Below are 21,228 nucleotides of genomic sequence, written 5' to 3'. Positions count from 1 at the left end.
TCTTACGATATTCTGTGGTGGGTCTACACACGTATTTAACCCCCCTCCCCCATTCCCTGTTTGTTCTTATAACATTCCAATTTTGTTTCAATTTGCATTAGTGATGTCTTTGGTAGTCAGTGCCACATCACCTCGAAAGGTGTGTCAGTCGAGTTGAACTCTCCGAGTTTACATCCTAATGTCCTAGGTGGTGCGTCATTGCATCCACTTATAGCCACCCACTTTCATACTCCTCTGCCTATTTCCAATTGTTAGTTCAGTTCATACATAAATTTTACAGTCAATTTTGTCTCTGTTTCCTTCATTGTCTTCTGATATGATCAAAATCTGGCTAGTATTATGAAATATTCTCATAATTGATTGCTTTATACTAAAAATATCTGCCTACAAAAGTATTAAAACATGGACAAATCCCTGCATGTTTGTCACATACGTGTTACCTGTTTACGTGTCCCTCGAGGACAGCGGTGTGGTACTGACACTGCTTGTAATCATATCTTTGTATAACCTTACAGATAAATTATTGGTACCATACCTTCTTTATCTTACTAAAAATAAACTTTGTTATCTGCTGTTAATGTATCATCTTATTTTATAAATAGCTTTAATAGTATAATACAATAATAGTTCATAATAAATCTTTAAGTTTATCCTGTTTAAATAAAATATACATCGACAACTTTTGTTCACATCGCTCGTGCCTCTGCTGAGGTCTGTATAAAAGTATTTGTTGTAACTGTCATATGTATCAGTGGCTCTGGATGAGGGACTACTTCAGTGAGTCGCACATTGAGGACTCCTTGAGTTCTGTTGAAGAATACCCAAAATTTCTTTTGTTACACCTAACCTACTGATCGCATCAATCTCTAAAGCACTCTCACGGTCCTGAAAGTGTTCCTACTTAAAAGTATTATTAATTTTAACGTCTTAACTATATTTTATTTTTACCACTTCTTTAGCATTCTCCACAACACACAGACAAATTCTTGTTGATTTGAAGTGGATTGTGTGTATCTCAACAAACAGAAAATTATTAACACCTAACTGCATTACATTTCTTTCACCGCAATATGTATTTCATCTTTTCGTAGCAAGGTATTTTCAGTAGTCTACTGTTAAGCAGGTATTACACGATGATCTGCTGCGAACGGCACTGGTCTGGCACGACAGCCATCTAGCGGTAGAATTGGTGAATCTGCGAAAAGTAACACCCACATTATCCGTGCACCAGGAAAGAGAGCAGATCTAAACAGCTGTCAATCTGCGCATGTGCACTAGGCAGCGATAATGCACGCATGCGCAGAAGGGGCTGCTGCAATGTTTTTAGCTTGTTATTTGTTTGGTGGCTAGTAGCACATTTCGTATTGGGGGTTTACTGTGTTTTTTTTTCACAGTAAGTAGGTTTTCATGAATGCAGAGAGAACCATTTTTTTGCCAGTAGACTCTCTTGTACTAGCTGTTTGTAAAGCATTATTTCTATTGATTACTTCGTATTCTAGAAATGAAATGGAGCGAAGAGGATTTAAGCATCTTAATTCAGGCATATGGCGAGGAAAGGTGTACGTGTGACTCGGCTGCATCACATCGGTCGGAGAAGGGACCAAACTAAGCGCCCATCAGTCCCTCTGACCTTAGATTAACTAAAACTGATAAAATCCCAAATTAGGAGCGGGAACTACAATGTCCATAAAATGATAAACTAATGACAGGAAGGAAGGAAAAGGGCGGAAGAAGAGGTGAGGGAAAGAAAGTGACTAATGACGGGGGGTGGGAAGGAAGCAGCGCAGGAGACAAGAGAGACGCTCGAGACATAACAGACCCTGTAAGGAAAGGAGTGGGAAGACAGAGGACCGGGGTGTACCACCGAGCCCAGTTGAAGCCGATCCAGTCGGGGCGTAGGGGGGAGCAAGAGGGCCTGCCATCCCCTCAAATAAAGCGATAAAAACCCCCATCACGAATAAAACGTAAAGTGAGATCCGCCACTGAGGCATTGTCAGCTAACACCAGGGGTAGCGAGACTGGAAAGCTAAAAGTCCGTCGCAGGGTGTCTAAGTTGGATCAGTCCAATAAGATGTGAGCCACAGTCAACATCACTTCACGACGACAGAGAGGGGGGTCCTCACGACGGAGGAGACAACCGTGATTCAAAAAAGTATGGCCGATGCGGAGCTGGCATAGGACAACAGAGGCCTTACGAGAGGCCCGTAAGGAGGACCGCCACGGAGTTGTAGAGTCCTTAATTGCCCTTAGATTGTTTGGCGAAGAAAGAGTGATCCATTCTGCATCCCAAAGGTCCAAAACTTGATGACGAAATGCGGAGCAAAGGTCTATTTCCGGAATGCCAGGAGGTGGCCTGGTAGTGGCTAATTTAGCCAGGCGATCGGCAAGTTCATTGCCAGGAATCCCGACACGGCCTGGGGTCCGAATGAAAAATACCGAGCACCCACGTCGAGCGAGGAAACGGAGGGAGTCCCGGATAGCGATGAGCGACAGGTCGCGAGGGAAGCACTGGCCGATAGCGTGCAAACCGCTCAGTGTGTCACTACAGATAGTGAAGGATAGCCCCGAGAGGGGGCGGATACGGTCCAGTACGCGCAAGATGGCTACCAATTCTGCAGTAAAGACACTACAGCCATCTGGCAAGGAACGAAGTTCTGTGCGTCGCGCATAGGTGTAAGCAAAACCAGTGTGGCCAGCAACCGTGGAGCCATCAGTATAAATCACTTCTGAATCCCGAAAAGAACTGAGGAGACAGGGGAACTGGTGGCAAAGAGCCATCGCAGGGACAGAATCCTTCGAATCGATTGAGAGATCGAGGCAGAGCTGCGGCCTGGAGATGCACCACGGAGGGGTACGTGCATCAGCGGAGTTGAAAGGCGGTAAAGGCAATTGCCGGAGCTCAAAAAAGAGCGACTGAATGCAGAGAGCCACGGTAAGCCCACATTGTTGCCTCCGCTGCGGCAGGGTGATCTCCGTGGCTGGATAAAGGCGACCACAATTAGGGTGCTTTGGGGTGCAGCATAAATAAGATATCAGCTATTGCTGGCGCAAAACTCACAGTGGTGGTATCCCGCCTCTGCGAGAAGGCTAAGTACGGGGCTAGTCCGGAAGGCATCAGTCGCAAGTCGGACCCCACAGTAGTGGATGGGGTCTAGTATATGTAGTGTGAAGGCGACACAGAACCGTAGACAGGACTTCCCGTAGTCTAAATGAGACTGGACCGACGCTTGATACGATCGCAGGAGAACAGAGCGGTCTGCATCCCAGGAGGTATTGCACAGACACCTAAGAACATTGAAATGTGACCAGCACATCCTCTTCAGCTGGCGAAGATGAGGGAGGAATGTCGACCGGACATCAAAGACCGGACCCGAGAAGCGAAGGGTGTCCACCACCTCGAGGGGCTGGCCGTCGAGGAACAGTTCCCGATGGGGATGGACTGTACGGCTACAGCGGAAATGCGTGACCCGTGTCGTGGCCGCCAAAAACTGAAAGCCGTGGGAGAGAGCCCACGAGTGTGTCCGACTGATTGCTCCCTGTACAGGGCGTTCTGCAGCGCCCGTTACGGAGGAGGCGAGGTAGACGCAAAGATCGTCAGCATACGAACGAGGGGACACTGTCGCTCCGACAGCTGTCACCAGACCATTAATGGCTATGAGAAACAGAGGGACACTCAGCACGGAACCCTGTGGAACCCCATTTTCTTGCCGATGGGGAGAGCTGTTGGAGGAGCCGACTTGGACCTGAAAAGAGCGACAAGAAAGGAAGTTACGCATAAAAATGGACAGAGTGCCACAGAGACCCCATTCGTGAAGAGATGTGAGGATGTGGTAGTGCCAGGTGGTGTCATAGGCTTTATGCACATCGAGGAGGTGTTGCCGACTCCAGGTGGACCGAGTTATCCACCATAGAGCGGCCTCAGCGAAAACCACTTTGAGTTGATGACAAAAGGTCGTGGGATTCAAGGATCCAAAACAGGCGCCAACTCACCTTGCATTCGAGGAGCTTACAGAGGGTGTTAGTAAGGCTAGTTGGACGGTAGCTATCCAGCTGAAGAGGCAACTTGCTTTGACACCAGAACAACAATGCTTTCCTGCCACTGGGTAGGAAAGACTCCCTCATTCCACAGACGGTTGAAGAGGGTCAGTATACGACGGTGGCCATCCAGTGATAAGTGTTGGAGCATTTGGTTATTATCCGATGTGGTCCAGGAGCCGTGTCAGGACAAATGGCGAGGGCGCTGGCAAATTCGCATTCGTATATGGCTCCGAGCAGCGAGAAACAAAAGACAAAGGCAGTCTTTCTGAACGCTCTTTCAGGACAAGGAACGTGAGCGGATACTGAGCCGATGCCGAAGCTTGAGCAAAGTGTTCAGCGAAATTTTCTGCTACAAAGTCCGGATTGGTAACAACAACATCGTGCACAGAAATCCCTGTAACCCCGGCGGGAGGACGGTGGCCAAAAATTCGCCTTGGTTTCACCCAGACTTATGAAGTGGGGGTGTGGGATCCAATGGCAGCTACATATCATTCCCAGCAAATCCGTTTCTGAAATTTGATTAGGTAGATGGCCCGGGCGCAGTAGAAGGGTGTCGCTTGAAGTGTCGAAGAGCACGGCGGCAGTCTTTTATGGCTGCAGCAATTTTCGGAGTCCACCGAGGGACCATCTTCTGGTGGGGGAAACCTGAAGAAGAAGGGATTGCTGAAACAGCTGCTGAAAGGATGGCGGCAGTCAAAGTCAGAGTAGATTCATCAACACTGTTGTGTGGCAATACAGGGGGGGATGGGAGCAGAGGAGAAGGCTCCCCAATCAGCCTTAGATATGGCCCACCTGGGAGGGTGACAGAGCAAGAGACACTGCAGGAAGGTCAAAACAGTCGGGTAATGGTCGCTGTCACATAAGTCACCGTTGACGCCCACTGAATGAATGGAGGGAAGAAGACCGGGGCTGCAGATGGAGAGGTCAGCGGTTGAGAAAGTGCCGTGCGCCACCTTACATGTGTGGGAGCGTCTGTGTTTAGTAAACAGAGGTCAAGCCCTGCCAGAACAGCTTCAACTGTCCTGCCCAGGGCAGTAGTCGTATGACTACCCCAAAGAGGGTTGTGGGCATTAAAGCCGCCTAATAACAGGAAGGGAGAAGGGAGTCGTTGAAGGAGGGTGGTGAGGGCAAGGGATGTGGGTGGCCTGTCAGGTGGGAGGTAGAGATTACAGATTGTGATCGGAGTGGCCAGATGGACCCTGACAGCAATTCCTTCCAGAGTGGTAAGGAGGGGAACCCACTTACTAACAATGTCCTTGCGGACCAAGGTGACAACACCACCAGAAGCCTGCAAAGGGCCAATTCGGTTCTGACAGGCAGAGTAGACGGAAAAAAGGGGCTGTAACTCTGGAAGGTGGCGTGAATGTTTATTACAATTCCACTGGATGATTTTCAAGCTGGAGTCAGAAGTGGAAGCGAGTGTACCGGAGTCAGTCACAACACCGAGTCACTACCCGTCACCGATAAGGATGGGATAATATCCATATAGGTTGGGTCAGACTCTGTTGGTTCATTGTAGGAGGGGAACACTGCACCTCAGGGGGTACCAGAGGGGCCTTGCCCTCGTTCCTGCTTCTTCTCTCGGGAAGGAAGAGATGGGCAGACTTCAACGAGGGCAGGCACGGAATTACCCTGGGCAGTCTCGGTGCCCACCGGCCGCAGATCACACTGCCTATGTGGAGCAGTTGACCTTCGGGGGAGGGGGGGGGGGGGTGGGCGGGGTGCCTCCAGGAAGAGGAGTCCCAGGAGGGAGCTCCAGTACTGGCGGCCACCGAAGGAGGGGAGCACTTCTCAGGAGGAGGAGGAGGCCGAAGGCATGGGGTGAAGGGGGTGGGGCTGGGAAGAAGAGGGTGGTGGGAGGAGGCTAAGGTTTTGTACTCTTGAATCCTCCTTTCTTTCACAAAAACCGGGCATGTAACGGAGCGTGGAGAATGCTGTCCATTACAATTTACACACATTGGCAGGGAAGCACAGGCACTCCCCTCATGGATGGGGCGCCCACAGTCACCACAGAGGGGATCGGTGTTGCAGTGGGAAGACACGTGTCCAAACCGTAAGCATTTAAAGCACCTCATCGGTGGTGGAGTATAAGGTTTTACATCACACCGATACACCATTATCTTGACCTTCTCTGGGAGGACATATCCCTCCTCAAAGGTCAGGATAAAGGCGCCCGTAACGATGCAATTGTTTGGAGGGCCTCGCTGCACACGGCATATGAAACGAACCCCTCGCCCTCGAGGTTAGCACGGAGCTCAGTGTGCAGAAGAAGATCTCGGTGGAAAATAATGCCCTGTACTGAGTTCAAAAATTGGTGAGGTGTGACGGAGACTGAGACATCACCGAGATGCTCACAAGCACGCAGGGCGTCAGATTGGGCAGCAGAAGATGTCTCGATAAGCAAAGCACCAGACCGCATTTTACTCGTCGATTCAACTTCGACATACCTATCTTCAATTGTCTCCACCAAAACCAAAGGCTCGGTTGTGGCAAAACTACCGCCATCTGTTCGGTACAAACCTGTTACTGAGGGAAAGGTTTCAACCCGAGCCGGCGAGCTTGACCCTCCTCCCAGGGGGCGGCCAGGGAGGGGAAGGCCGAAGGATCAGAAGGAGTGTCACGTCTGCTACCACTCTTAGAGATGGCCACAGAATGTCCAGGATGGTGAAGCTTTTGTCGCTTCATGTGCAAGGCGTCCACCCTAGTATCAGCCACTCCGATCAGGGGCTCGCCCTGTGGGCACCACCCAGCCACAGTAAGGGCCGTCTGGCACGGCGGCCATTGCCGGAAGTTCTGGTGCCCCAGAACAATGAGCATCGACTCCTGGGCGTAAACGAGGCGTTAACAGCTCAGTTACTAACAGTGTGATCCCTGTGGTTTCAGGAGGCTCAGCCAAGTGGGTACTTAACAGCCCCAACACATGGACTCGCTACCGTGCTGGTGACCTAGCAGGAGGGGGGCCAGGGTGCAAAGGGAAAAGGGATGGGAGGGCGAGAGGAACCTGCACCCTGGAAGCTAGGTGGAAAATTTTGGAAATGGAGGTCAAAGCCCAAGGGAACCAAAAACGCCGAAAAGGAGATGGGAACAGCAAACTAAGCAATAACACAGACCAAAACAAAGCCAGGAGGATAGCTAGCCAGGTCAACATAAACAGGTCCACAAAGAGGGGCAGGGAAAATGGAGCAACAGCCTGGAGAGGAGAGGAGACTGGAATAGATTGGGGCCACGTGCGTGCCACAAACGTACCAACAGAAGAAATATTGGCCCCCCGGGGGGGGGGGGGGGGGGGGGGGGGGGGGGGGAGGGGGGGGGGGGGAGGGGGGGGGGGGGGCTAGGTATGATAATACGTCGGCAATCATTTCTTTCTGAGTAATATGCATATAACGCCACACAGTGATTTTCTATTTGTATCATAATGCCTTAGCTTATGAAAGTTTATGTTTGTTTTGATTGCATCTCTTGTTTATTTCAGCATGCCAGAAAACAGAAACTAGCAGTGATAGGTGACAAAGTCCGTGCAGTTTTGTCCAGTGCGATAGACGAGGACTGAAAAACTCTGAGTAGCACTTATATACCGTATATTCAAAACTTAAAAAAATAACACAAGTACACCTTTAAGTATTAGTCCTTTCAAGTGCTGCAAATTGCAGTGCATACATTCACAACAACTTCTGAAATGATAGGCTGTGCTATTCTGTGGCTAAAAGCCAGACTCTTAAAAGATTCCCCATTCGCCAGGAAACGCAATGTTACAACCAGCCTGCAACATAACAGGGCGTTTACCGGTATTTCATCAGTGATCTAAGCTGGTATGATCACAGAACATATAAACATATGATTTAATTCTTAGTTTCAAGAATGTGACATAGCCTCTCTCATTACTGTGTCAAACTTGCTAAATCTGTCTTCTACCATAAATAGCAGCTTCTCGAAACAGGCCATATCCGTCCTCACGAAGTCCTGAAATTCCTGCGGATCTTCGAGCCTCAGTTGTTTCATAAGCAGTGAATATAATCCCCTACCATCATTCCTTCTTTTCAGCCAGGGTTGAACTCGACAACATCTGGCTTTTCGTTTTCGTTGTTGTCGGCGCTGTCGCACCCTAATAACATGATTTACCACCACTACCAGAGCAATACCTCCAAAAACAAGTGGTTCCTCCGTGTGCAAAATGGTGTATAAATGTAAATTTATATATACTTTACACCTGTGTAACCAAGTGTCGTAATATAAAACTAAATGTTGATTCTGTAATTCAGAACAGTAGTAACCTACATAAGAGAATAACAATCGCTTCATAAAAACAATTTCTTATTAAATAGGAACCTCAAGCTCACATAAATATTTTGAACGAATGACGTTCCAATATGTCACACGACGCCCTTTGTGTTTCGCGATGTAGAACGAACTTTACAAGATATCAGACAGTTCTGTTTGCATTTCGCGCATTATTGTCATCTACTGCACATGTGTGCCAGGTATATCCCGTGTAGATGGCGTAATAGGTGTACGTGAACCAGTACGTAGTTAGAGATACACCTGTTTGGGGCACTGCTGCATAGGCGTACTGATGAGGCACATCGTGTAATAGGGGCTTTAGATGACAGCGTGTAGGCCTACATTGTACCGGTGCTTCTCTTTCGTTGCTGTCTCTGTCCCCCATTTCCACAGCGGGTGGTAACTGAAAAGCTTTCAGCCTACAGGCAGGTTTGCTCTAATAGGTTTCATATCTTTTCACTACGTGAATGATAACGGGGACATTGTGCCCTACGTAATTTACGATATACGAGAACATAAAAATACACCACTAGCTACTCCACATGCTTTAACAACTGGAACCGTACGTTGACGAACGGAATTGGCTCTGTGGTCTAACCGTCCTCTCTGCACATTCGTTTCAGGCCGCCCAAGAAGGTGGAGGCGACCACACCACCGACACCACCAGCTGCACGGCCATCGCCAACTCGCCGCCGACGGGGGCGCGCCAAGTACCGCCGGCGCAAGTGAGTGGCGGGTGGCGGCAGGATCGGGCTCACACCTGGAGGCAGCGAGTGGGCGACCCGCAGCTCGTCGGAGTCACTACTCCGGTGCTGACGCTCTACTCGAGAGGCGTTCCGTGGGAGTGTTCTGCGGGACGCCTCCTACGTGACCGCCCACATTGTCGTGCCTGTCTGTCGACTCTGCCTCGTGCAATTCGATAAATCTGTATAGGCACATAATGTAAAATTAAGTTTGTTGTTTTGTGTCATTTGTATCAATTTTCTTGATGTACAGCTGACCTAATTGCTTTATTTTGTACTACTTTACTTTAAATTTGTGGAAGACTGCGTATTTATTTGAGCATCTGTAAGTGGTCTGTAGTTAATTTCTGTGAGAATGCACCAGTTGGTGACAGTTTGCAGTAGTGTGTATCTTATATGATTATCGAATTCTCACATTTCCAAAATGTGCCCCTTTAATGATATATACTTTTGTTGTAAGTGACAGAATATGGGGAAGAGCGACTGAAGTGAAATAAAGGAGGGGGAAGGGAGGCAATATTTGCAGGCATACTCGAGCATTTGGCATCACTAACTGCATTGATATCAGTCATTAACTATCGTTGCCAGAGTGTACTGGTGGTTTGGGTTTTGTCAGTGACTTCATTAGTTTTTTAAAAGTTGAGATCTCATTTTTGAGTAACTAACAGTTTTGTGTGGCTTCTCTGTGCAGTCCTGCATTCCAGCTTCACATATCAATTTAGCTACCCTATTTAGTCCACTGTGAAATTATTGTTGCCACAGAATTGACAGCTTTGGGGGGGGGGGGGGGGGGGGGTTGCCGTCTGCTGGGTTTCATACGGTTCCCTATAATAACTTGAGACAAATGTCTGGCCAATCCCCCCCCCCCCCCCCCCCCCAATCTATCTGAATGTGGGTCCCGCGTCCACTGACCTCACCTTGAGGAGGAGGACGCTAAATTCTCACTGTCCCACATGTGCCCTTAACTCATGGTTGTACCTGGCAGATGCTGCCAGCATAAAAAGTTCTCACATTTGTCAGTGGTAGCTGTGTAGCAACGTGAAAGATAAAGATGTATATGAACATGTATTGGTATGACTGTACAGAGACTTACCCTGTGCCCAACCCAGACAGTACTCACATAGTAACTACAAGTTTCTGGTAAGTAGCCAACTGAGAGTTACTCTGTTAGTAAATTAAGCTCTATAGTCATTACCTCCTTAGCTTACACCACCATTTTAAATGTTGTATTATCGGCAGTTTCATTACTTTGCATTCTGTAATAAATGCTGTAGTTGTGCCCACTCAGACAATAGCAAAATTATATGTGTGTTTATAAACTGACTTTAGTCTAATAACAACAGGAAATAGGGCATTTGTGAATAGAGAGAGATCTGTCAAGTCCTAGAACAATATTAGATGTGTTACCTTCGTGTGTAAATGCAGGTTTTTAGTTACAGGTCACAGAAGCCAAGAATTTAGGAAATCTCACAGACACACAGTACTGAAACGTTTGATACAGTTTGAAGCTCTGATAATGTTAGTTTTGAGCAACTCATTCAGAACATCACATGTTAGCGGTGTATTAATTTATATTTGTTGGCACTCAAATCCCTGTTGTTACTGGAAGTGGCTGAGCTGGATATTATATAAAAGCAATTAGTTTAAGATTTAAGAGTATTTAACATCATTCCAGTGTTGTAGAGCTAAATTTCATGCTGATGGTTGTTTATTTTTATTGTCTGTTGATCGTAAAATAAAGAATTTTATAACAAACAGTATGTTGAACTCAACAACAAAGCTAAGAATGTGATTTCTCCATAAAACCAGAGCCTGTTGTCATAACAGAACTTCTTGGCTATTCAAAATTTGTGTTTCATGTGGTTGTTAAAAAATCTTAAGGCTAGAGTTTAGAAACTTGTGAGAACGATCATCTCGTTTCCCCTCATACATGCTGTAACATCAGTATCTAAACGGTGAAAGTTAATATATTTCAAAAGCATCTACATTAGTTGCTGCTAATTGTGCCAGTGATGTGGGAAATATTTTATTGACGAAAAAGACTCAAGACAGTGTGACATTATTTCTTCCTTTTTTTTTATCTCCATGTTTTCTGCCAGGACACAGCACCATTCTGTGTACAGCTTCATTTTAAGACAGAAGCAACAGTATTACTGTGTATCCACAACATTAGGATAAAGAATGAAACCTTGACGAAGACAAGAAAATATCAAGAGTGAAGTTACTTGGAAGATTTCTTTTTCATTTTTGAGGGTGTACATGAAAATTCAAAACAAATAAACAGCTATATCTGTTTAATGGATAGCAGTATTACAGAGACTGTAATTGAAGTCCAAAGTTTTGACTGCCACTCAAACACAGTGGATCAATGACTGGTGCGTTTGCCACAGCTGTGTAAGAAAAAACATTTTCTGTGCATTTTATATTTAACAATGAGGGCAACCTTCCTAATCAGTGCCAAGGTTAACTGGCACTTCATTCGAATGCAGGATACAGGAACGACTTCGTGTGTAGTTGAACATGAGCAGCCTACCAGAAGGTGTGTGTCCTGTAAAATGTGGTCACAAAAATTTTCTTTATTGAGCTAAGTGATAGAAAAAATACTTATTGGAACCTGACACCACAGCTCATCAAGGATTCCAAGGATTGCATCTGTCAACAAGATGGAACACCACCACTTTGGGTTATAGAGGTTCCCAGATTTTAAAACAAATTCTTTCAAACAGTCAGACCGGTCATATTGGACACAACGATGCTGTGTTGTCTCGAGCACCCAGATCTACGGATGTCATTCCCTCGGATTTATATGGGTTACATGTGAAAGGCCTTGCATATGTGCCTCCTTTGCCACAAACAGTACGCAGAACTCAAAATATGCTGTCCTTAACACCATTTAACTTCAGAACATATGGTATGAATGGATTATAGCTTCAGTGCTTCTTTGTGAATGACGAAGGTCATATAGAACACTTACAAAACACGTGAAGAGAAATCTTTATCTTTGTTTTACATTCTCTGTATTTCTTATCAGTGTATCACTATTTAATATATAGTTATAGCTGTCTTAAATTGCTGCACTAATTCTGAACTGTCCTGTATATTATAATTCTGTGATAGCTAAACGTTTATGCAATTAATTTTAATTGTCCAAGAGTCTTAGCAAATGTGGAATGTGCTGTAATTTTCTGGTGCTAAATGGTGAGTAAGTATATATTTCGTATTAAATGTAGCAGTTAAACCTGGAATCTCGGAAACAATTTGGCACATCATATTACACTGTGTGTTTACATACCCGCCAATTGTGCTTCTTGGTGGTCTCCTCCTTCCTGAAGTTCATTCGTCAGTTGCGTAGTGAGTTTTAAAGTAATGGTACACTACACTATCAAGGTCAATTTTTATGTTTTTATACATTTATCACAATGTCAGTTTCAATGATCGTCAGCTATTATGGATATTCTTTTTAGCTGAAGGCGTTAAAATATATCAGAAACTACACATAGGATCAAAAAACGTTATAATTTCAATTATCAAACAGTGGAAAATTCTGGATGGAATATAACAATATTATGAGAAGGAAAGTTACTACTCGCCCTATAGTGGAGATGCTAACTTGCAGATAGGCACAACAGAAATATTTTCACACTTAAAGCTTTTGGCTGACGGCTTTCGTCAACAATAGACGTGCGCGCAACTTACACAAACGACTGCAGTCCCAGGCAACTGAAACCACACTGCAAGCAGCAGTACCAGTGCATGATGGGAGTGGCCACGGGGTGGGAGAAAGGAGGAGGAGGCTGGGGCAGGGAGGGTGAGGTATAGTGTGGTGGAAATGGCGGACAATGAAGGCGCTGCAGGTTCAGGTTGGGTGGCGGGCAGGGGAGAGATTCGGGGGGGGGGGGGGGGGGGGGGGAGTAGTGCAAAAGGAGAGACATAGAGAAAAATAAGAAAAGACTGGGTGTGGTGGTGGAAGGACGACTGTGTAGTGCTCGAATGGGAGCAGGGAAGGGGCTGGAGGGGTGAGGACGGCGACTTATGAAGGTTGAGGCCAAGAGGGTTACAGCAACGTAGGATATATTGCAGGGAAAGTTCCCATCTGCGCAATTCGGGAAAGCTGGAGTTGGTGGGAAGGATCCGTATGGCGCAGGCTGTGATGCAGTCATTGGAATGAAGGATATCATGTTTGGCAGCATATTCAGCAACAGGGTGGTCCACTTGTTTCTCGGCCACAGTTTGTCGGTGGCCATTCGTGCAGACAGACAGCTTGTCAGTTGTCATCCCTACATAGAATGCAGCACTGTGGTTGCAGTTAGCTTGTAGACCACATGACTGGTTTCACAGGTAGCCCTGCCTTCGATAGGATAGGTGACGTTAGTGAACGGACTGGAGTGGTTGGTGGTGGGAGGATGTGTGTAATAGGTCTTGCTGCGTGTAGGTCTATTATAGGGGTATGACCCACGAGGTAAGGGATTGGGAGCAGGGGTTGTATAAGGATGGGTGAGTATATTGTGTTGGTGCAGTGGACAGCAGAATAACACTGTGGGAGGGGTGGGTAGGACATTCCTCATGTCAGGGCATGATGAGAGTTAATCGAAACACTGGCAGAGAATGTAATTCGGTTGCTCCAGCCCCGGGTGGTTCTGAGTTATGAGGGGAATGCTCCTCTGTGGCTGGACGGTGGTGCTTTGGGAGATGGTAGAAGACTGGAAAGATAAGGCACAGGAGATTTGTTTTTGTACTAGATTGGGAGGATAACTACGGTCAGTGAAGGCTTCAGCGAGACCCTCAGTATATTTTGAGAGGGACTGCTCGTCACTGCAGATGTGAAGAGCACAGGTTGCTAGGCTATACGGAAGGGACTTCTTAGTATGGAATGGGTGGCAGCTGTTGAAATGGAGGTATTGCACATTGAAACTCTTGCCCCACAGGAACTTGAGCAACATGCACAAAGCCACCTCAAAAAGCTCTCCATCCTACTCACTTCCTACTCCTGCCTTGGAGTGCCACTGCCCACCACCTCTACAACAACCTCCAAACCTCCCCCATACCCCCTCATAGCTGACAAACCCTGTCTCGCAGACCTACTACACTTACTGTGGTGTCACCGCCAGACACCACACTTGCTAGGTTGTAGGCTGCAAATCGGCCGCGGTCCGTCAGTACACACTGGACCCGCGAGTCGCCACTGTCAACGCTAGCAGACCGAGCGCCACCACTCGGCTGGTCTTTCGAGGCAAGCTAGCGCACTGGCCAGTTCTACAGCCGACTTTAATAGGAATGGTTCACTTGTTATAGCTTCAGAGATCTCGTTTGCAGAGACGATAGTTAGTATAGCCTTCCGCTAAGTCAGTAGCTGTGACCTAGCCAGGCGCCACATACAGTTTAGGCATCAACAATTGATCTATATTTGTGAAGCAATCAGAATTGTAAAGAAGTATTCGCAGTTCATTCTATAACTGCACTTGTAGATATTATTGTACAAAGTCAAGATCGACATTCACCACTGATGCTCAGTTAAAGCTAAGTATTTAATTGTATTCCTGTCTACTAACTTTCTAATCGCCTAAGATGTTCCAGATACATCCCGTCAAGTATAGTTCATTGATCCCCACGTCAGCCTACGTGATCAACGCGTGCAATTACTGCCCACACCTCGTGATTCAGACGGGAAAAAAGGAGAGGTACACACACACACACACACACACACACACACACACACACACACACACACACACACACATACAGACACAAGCAGACATTTGTAAAGGCAAAGAGTTTGGGCCTGTGTGTATGTTTGTGTTTGTTTGTGTGTTTATCGACCTGCCAGCACATTCGTTTGGTAAGTCACATCATATTTGTTTTTAGATAGAACTGTACTGTTGGACGTATTATAGACTCGGGACAGACTAGTGAATGTGTGTGACAGTGGTTTGTGTAGCTCCCATACTGCCCAATTGAGTTTGCCCCAATTTCATTTGTACAATGGCTACGCCACAATCACCAGATGTACTGTCAGAATTTTACCACTTGCAGAATCAGCAAATGCAGGTGTTACTCGATGCACTTGGACAGCTCGTCCGAGGTCAGCGTGCAGTTCAACAAGACGCGGCCGCTAGCGCGCCACCGCTATTGCAGCCCCAGCACGCAGTACCACCTCCGTTTCGAGCCTTTGATTCTGCATTGGAAAGCTGGATGGAGTGGTCGCGACAATTTGGGTTTCATCTCGCCACCTACAGGATTCGAGGAAACGAGCGGCAGCCTTTTCTCTTCACATGTGTCGGAGTGTCCACATATCGTGTGATAGTCAAGTTGTTTCCTGGATGAGAAATAGTTACTTTATCATACGAAGAGATTCTTTCAGCATTGGATGCCTATTATAAACAGACTATTAATGTTGTGGCAAAGAGGTACCAAGTTTTCCGGACAAGATGTGCAATGGGACAGACTAATCAGGAGTGGGTGGCAAGTTTACAAGGCATTACTCGCGATTGCACCTCTGAATGTCAATGTGGCCTCACATACTCGGATACCGTGGTACGTGATGCCATTGCACAGAATGTTTCTGATACATGTATCGGGGAACAGATTTCGAAACTTGTCAATCCCTCCCTCGCCCAAGCGATCGACGTATTGGATCGACAAAGCACACTGGATTTTGCTCAGGAATCATTTGAAACTTCCCCAGCAGTGTGTCAGATTAGCAAGCCTGCAGCGCACGCTGCGCAGCGCTGTAAACGGCCCCCGTGCCCGGCTGCGCCTGTGCCGTCTCGCTCTATGCCAGGTGTGCCGTGCCGGCAAGCGAATGCCGTTTTGAAATCATGCCCGAGGTGTGTTACAAAAAGGGACACGTTCAATCTGTTTGTCAAAGAAAGCTCAAAATCATTCCAGGCACGTTGCTTCCTGCTGGAACCAGAATCGAACTATGGCTGCTGTGGCTCGAGAGTGTACTCCAGTGGAAATTCATAGTGTACGTTCCACACTGACCAGTGACACTCTACCGGATAGTGACTGTGTTCGTTCTACCAATAGTGCGCATAGACATTGACGGACGTCCACCCCACTGCTTGTGATTTCGTGCCTGTGTCTGTCAATGTTGCACACGACAGTAAATTGTGTCGTAGGAAAGACCACAAACTTTTAGTAGACTCAGACATTCACGGCAAAGTTATTCCGTTCTATCTCGATACGTGAGCTGCAGTGTCTTCAATACATTGAGACACTTAAAAACTATTGGGCAAACACCCTTCGCGCGACGCAAACGTTATGTTGACTAGCAATTCGGTACAGAAGCTCCCTGTCTTAGGTCAGTGCAACCTCCTGGCCACATACAGAGGACAAACAAAACTTGTGTCTTTTTACGTAATTCGTTCTGCTTTTTCAGTGAACTTGTTCGGTTTGGATTCTTTTCATTTGTTTAACTTGTCCATTTTGGATGATGTCCTTTTAGTGACCAGAGAGTGCCTTCAGATAGTGTTTCACGTATCTATGCTGAATTTTGCAACGGACCTGGGTTGCGCCGAGAACTATCGAGCACATTTGGAACTTAAAGCAAAGGCGCAACTGAAATGTTTCAGAGCACGCACGGTTCCCCGTGCATTGTGTGATGGGTCGCAAAAACATTACACGCTTTGGAAGCCCGAGGCGTAATTGAACATATTAAGCCTTCCCTCTGGGCATTGCCCTCAGTCATTTTGCCAAAACCTTCAGGAAAATTGAAACCTTGTGTGGACTTTGAGGCAATTGTGAATCTGCAGCTAGTGATTACGACATTTCCTTTGCCACGTCCTGAAGATCTTTTTCATAAACTATGTCTGGGCACATATTTTTCGAAGTCGGAGATGGCTGATGCGTAGTTGCAAATACCAGTGGACGAAGAATCCCAATGCGTATCGGTAGTTAACACGCACCTGAGTTTATACAAGTTTCGACGTCTGCCATTCGGGTGCGCGTCGGCCTCTACATTGTTCTGACAATACTTTCAGACTGTTTGTGCGTCGGTCCCTACAGCCGTCAATTATCTTGAGGATATAGTGATCTCGGAAAGGACGGAGAAAGAACATTTAGCTAATCTCCGGACATTATTTCTCGTTCTGCGACAGAACGGTCCTTGCTTACGGAAGGACAAATGTGTATTCTTTGCAAGTGATTTGCCATTCCTGGGACATGTACTTAATGCCCAAGGCATACATCCCAGTGCCACGCACCTCCGTGCCATACGAGACTTACCATCGCCGACGAACGTGAAGCAGCTGCAGAGCATCCTCGGCAAGATAAACTATTACCGTAGATATATGCCTCAAGTGTCTTCCATTTCCACATCGCTCCATCGGTTGAGATGTAAAGGTGTTCCGTTTGTCTGGTTGCCAGAATTCGAATGTGCCTTTCACCGGTTGAAATGGGCGTTGCTTTCAAATACTTTTCTCATGCCATTCAATCCTAAGAAACCTCTTCTGTTAATGGTGGATGCATCTGATTTTGGGATCGGTGCTGTGCTTGCGCATAAAGATGGTTTGTGCGATAGACCTATTGCCTTTGCTTCAAAATTGCTCTCCTCTATGCAAAGAAATTATTCGCAGATCGAGAAAGAAGTTTTAGCTCTCATATTTGGTGTGACAAAGTTTCACTACTTCTTATATGGTCGTCACTTTACAATAATCACCGGCCACCAACCATTGACATCACTATTTCATCCAAACAAGCCTGTACCTCCACGTACAGCGCAGGCAGAAACTTATCACGTGGTCCACTTTCCTCTTGCATTACCGCTATGATGTTTTATATCTGTCCACTGCTAAGCACGGAAACGCCGATGCGTTGTCCTGTTTACCTGTTGCTGAGGATAAAGCATTTGAGTCTTCCAAACTTGCTCGTATGTTCATCGACACTGAAACCGATGACGTGGACGAATCTTTCCGATAGATTTTCGTCACGTACCCACAGCCACAGCTGCCGACCCTGTCCGTGTTATTGTTCTGCGATATGTTACAACGCAATGGCCGTTGTCACAGTCACGGATCTTGGACCTGTTGGGTCGCCGATTTTTTGCTCACAAACAGAGACTTTGTGTTCAGCGTGGTGTGTTGTTGTTGCGTACTGATAGTGATCAGTCCAGGGCAGTAGTGCCTCATCCTTTACAGTCCTCTGTTTTAAATCTTCTCCATCAAGCACACTGGGGTATAACAACTTGCTTGCCAACACTGTACTTGGTTCGGAATCGATGCAGCGATTACAAAGATTTGCTCTTCTTGCACGGTTTTTGCAGAACAACAGTCGGCACCACCGCAGAAATTCTTTTCTTGGCCGAAAGCCACATTCCCTTGGCAGCGCCTACACATCGATTTTGCTGGCCAATTGTGGAATGCGCGATGGTTGGTTGTGATTGATTCTTACAGTAATTTTACTTTTGTTGTCCGGATGTCTTCCACGACATCATCGGCCACCAACCAAGCATTATCTGCTATATTTTGTATTGAAGGTCTTCCACAGGCAATTGTCTCCGACAACGGGTCACAATTCATGTCCGTAGAGTTTCAATCATTTTGCAAAACCGATGGTTTTCAACATCTGATGTCACCGCCGTTTTTGCCACAGTCCAACAGTGCAGCTGAAAGGTTGGTCAGGACTTTCAAATCACTTTCAAATTAAAGTTACAAGACTCACATTCTCGGGAGGACGCATTTGTTGCTCTTCTTATCCTCATATCGTTCCCAGCTCCGAGATGGCCGCTCGCCGGCCGAATTGCTCCATGGCCATCCTCATCAGACTTTGATGACATCGTTACATCCACCGCATCATGTTACTTTGCCACGGCGGACTCCTACTTCTTCTCCAGTGACGTTGTTTATTATCGGCAATATCTGGGTCTAAGCGTCGACTTCGAGGGCACATTCTTCGCTGCGTCGGCCGCGCTATGTATGTGGTTTTGGGTGCCTGTGGTGAGGTGCGCAGGCATCTCAATCAGTTGCGCCTCTGTAGTCGCAAGGAATCTGCCGCTTGCCCTCTGCTTTCAGCTACGGTGCCGTTCGGTCAGCACCCCTGGGAACCATCTACTGGCTTGCGTCATCCCCCAGTGCTACCGACGATTCCTACCATTTTGCTACACAACGACACGCCGGCACAGGCGCGTGGTATCACGCCGGAGGCGCCCGCAGTGGAGGCATCGCTGCGGCAGCCTGGCTCCCCCGGGTGCCCCGACCTGTTCCGACGGAGGTTGACCCTTCAGTCCCTCCCACAGCTATAAGGGCGCCAACACCTCGTGCTGGCAAGCACCTTGGGGGAGTTTCCTCTCTCCCCGCAGTCCGAATGTCGGGGTGCGGGTGGCACAACCTCACCTGCAGTTCGGCTCCCCATCTCCTCGCATACGTCAGCACGGGGTCCTCTCCCAGGCAGTCGTAAGCCGTATTGCACGGCCGTTTGCCGATTTGCGGGTGAGGAATGTGGTGTCACCGCAAGGCACCACACTTGCTAGGTTGTAGGCTTCAAATCGGCTGTGGTCCATCAGTACACATTGGAACCGCATGTCGCCACTGTCGACGCTAGCAGACTGAGCGCCGCCTCCACTCGGCTGGTCTTAAGAGAGAAGCTAGTGCACTGGCCAGTTCTACAGCTGACTTTAGTAGGAACGGTTCACTTGTTATAGCTTCAGAGATAATCATTTGCAGAGAAGCTAGTTAGCATAGCCTTCCGCTAAGTCAGTAGCTACGGCCTAGCCAGGTGCCACGTACAGTTTAGGCATTGACAATTGATCTATATGTGTGAAGCAATCAGAATTGTAAAGAAGTATTCGCAGTTCATTCTATAACTGCACTTGTAAATACTATTGTACAAAGTCAAGTTCGACATTCACCACTGATGCCGAGTTAAAGCTAAGTATTTAATTGTATTCCTGTCCACTAACTTTCTAATCACCTAAGATGTTCCATACATCCCGTCAAGTATAGTTCATCGATCCTCACGACAGCCTACGTGACCAATGCGTGCAATTAATGGCCACATCTCTTTATCAGACCAAGAGTCAAACTGCGTGTCTCCGCCGGGTCACCCTTTTTCCACGAGGCCCACAGTTCCGCCTCATACATAACACTTACCCCAAAAGCTTTAGCCCCACAGAAATATCGGTCCTTTCCAAAGGCCTCACTTTCTGCCCCACTCCCAAATTCAGTCCTGTGGACTTGTTAAAGACCTCTCCTTCTCCCAGTCCCTAGAGTGGATACACTTTCTTGCCACCAACCCTGCCAATCAGACTTAAGCAAAGACCAATACTGAACCTTGCCTAACTCAGTTCACTCCTCCATACAACCGTGATCCACCCCCACTGCCCCCAAACCACCCCCTGTTAACTTTCCAGAGTTTCTTAACCTCAAATCTTGCCTCACCATCACTTCCCAAATCCCTCAACATGCAGAGTAACCTTACATCTGCAGAAAGAACTTCTATCCACCATCTAGAAACTGATTCTGACCTTACAGTCCTGCCTGCGGACAAAGGCTCCACCACTGTTGTTTTGAACGGCAAGGATTACCTGGCGGGAGGACTGCAGATACTTCTACCTACAAACCCCATTCCAGTAATCCAGAAGAATCTCCAGTCACAACTCAAATCCTTAGGCCCATCCCAGAACCTCTCCCTGGAGTCCATCTCTCTACTCACCCCTACCACTCTCTGCACTCCTACCTTCTACATGCTTCCTAAGTCCATAAACCCAACCACCCAGGACACCCCATTGTGGCCGGTTACTGTGCTCCCACTGAGAGAATCTCTGCTCTCGTAGAAGAGAATCTCTGCTCTCGTAGACCAACACCTTCAACCTATTACCCGGAACCTATCCTCCTATATAAAAGATACCAACCATTTCCTCAACCGACTCTCCACAGTTCCTGTCCCTTTCCCATAAGGTGTCCTACTAGTCACTATTGATGCACCTCCCTGTGCACTAACATTCCTAATGCCCATGGCGTTACCATTATTGAACACTACCTTTCCCAACGCCTGACAGATTCCAAACCAACTATATCCTCACCCACAATTACTTCTCCTTTGAACGCATTACCTACAAACAAATCCAGGGTATGGCTATAGGCACCCAAATGGCACCATCCTATGCCAATCTTTTCATGGGCCATCTTGAGGACTGGTTCAGATTCACTGATTATATCTTTGCCATCTGGATCGA

At 47.1% G+C, this 21,228-nt stretch overlaps 1 protein-coding gene across 3 annotated transcripts in view; it reads left to right on the top strand.

The window, feature by feature from the left end:
- The window catches only part of LOC126425308 (ubiquitin carboxyl-terminal hydrolase calypso), a 225,510-nt gene extending 214,694 nt beyond the window's left edge, over positions 1–10,816 (top strand). For all 3 annotated transcript variants that reach the window (XM_050088288.1, XM_050088287.1, XM_050088286.1), the window contains one exon: positions 8,940–10,816. In XM_050088288.1, the coding sequence (XP_049944245.1) occupies positions 8,940–9,045 (106 nt within the window). In that variant the 3' untranslated portion in view covers positions 9,046–10,816. The remainder of the gene's footprint in view (positions 1–8,939) is intronic.
- The last annotated feature ends 10,412 nt before the right edge of the window (positions 10,817–21,228 follow it).

This window comes from Schistocerca serialis, chromosome 10 (genome assembly GCF_023864345.2).
Source record: "Schistocerca serialis cubense isolate TAMUIC-IGC-003099 chromosome 10, iqSchSeri2.2, whole genome shotgun sequence".
NCBI classification, from domain to species: Eukaryota; Metazoa; Arthropoda; class Insecta; order Orthoptera; family Acrididae; genus Schistocerca; species Schistocerca serialis.
Note: the sequence above shows the minus strand (reverse complement) of the source record. Positions and strands in the feature narration are given on the sequence as shown.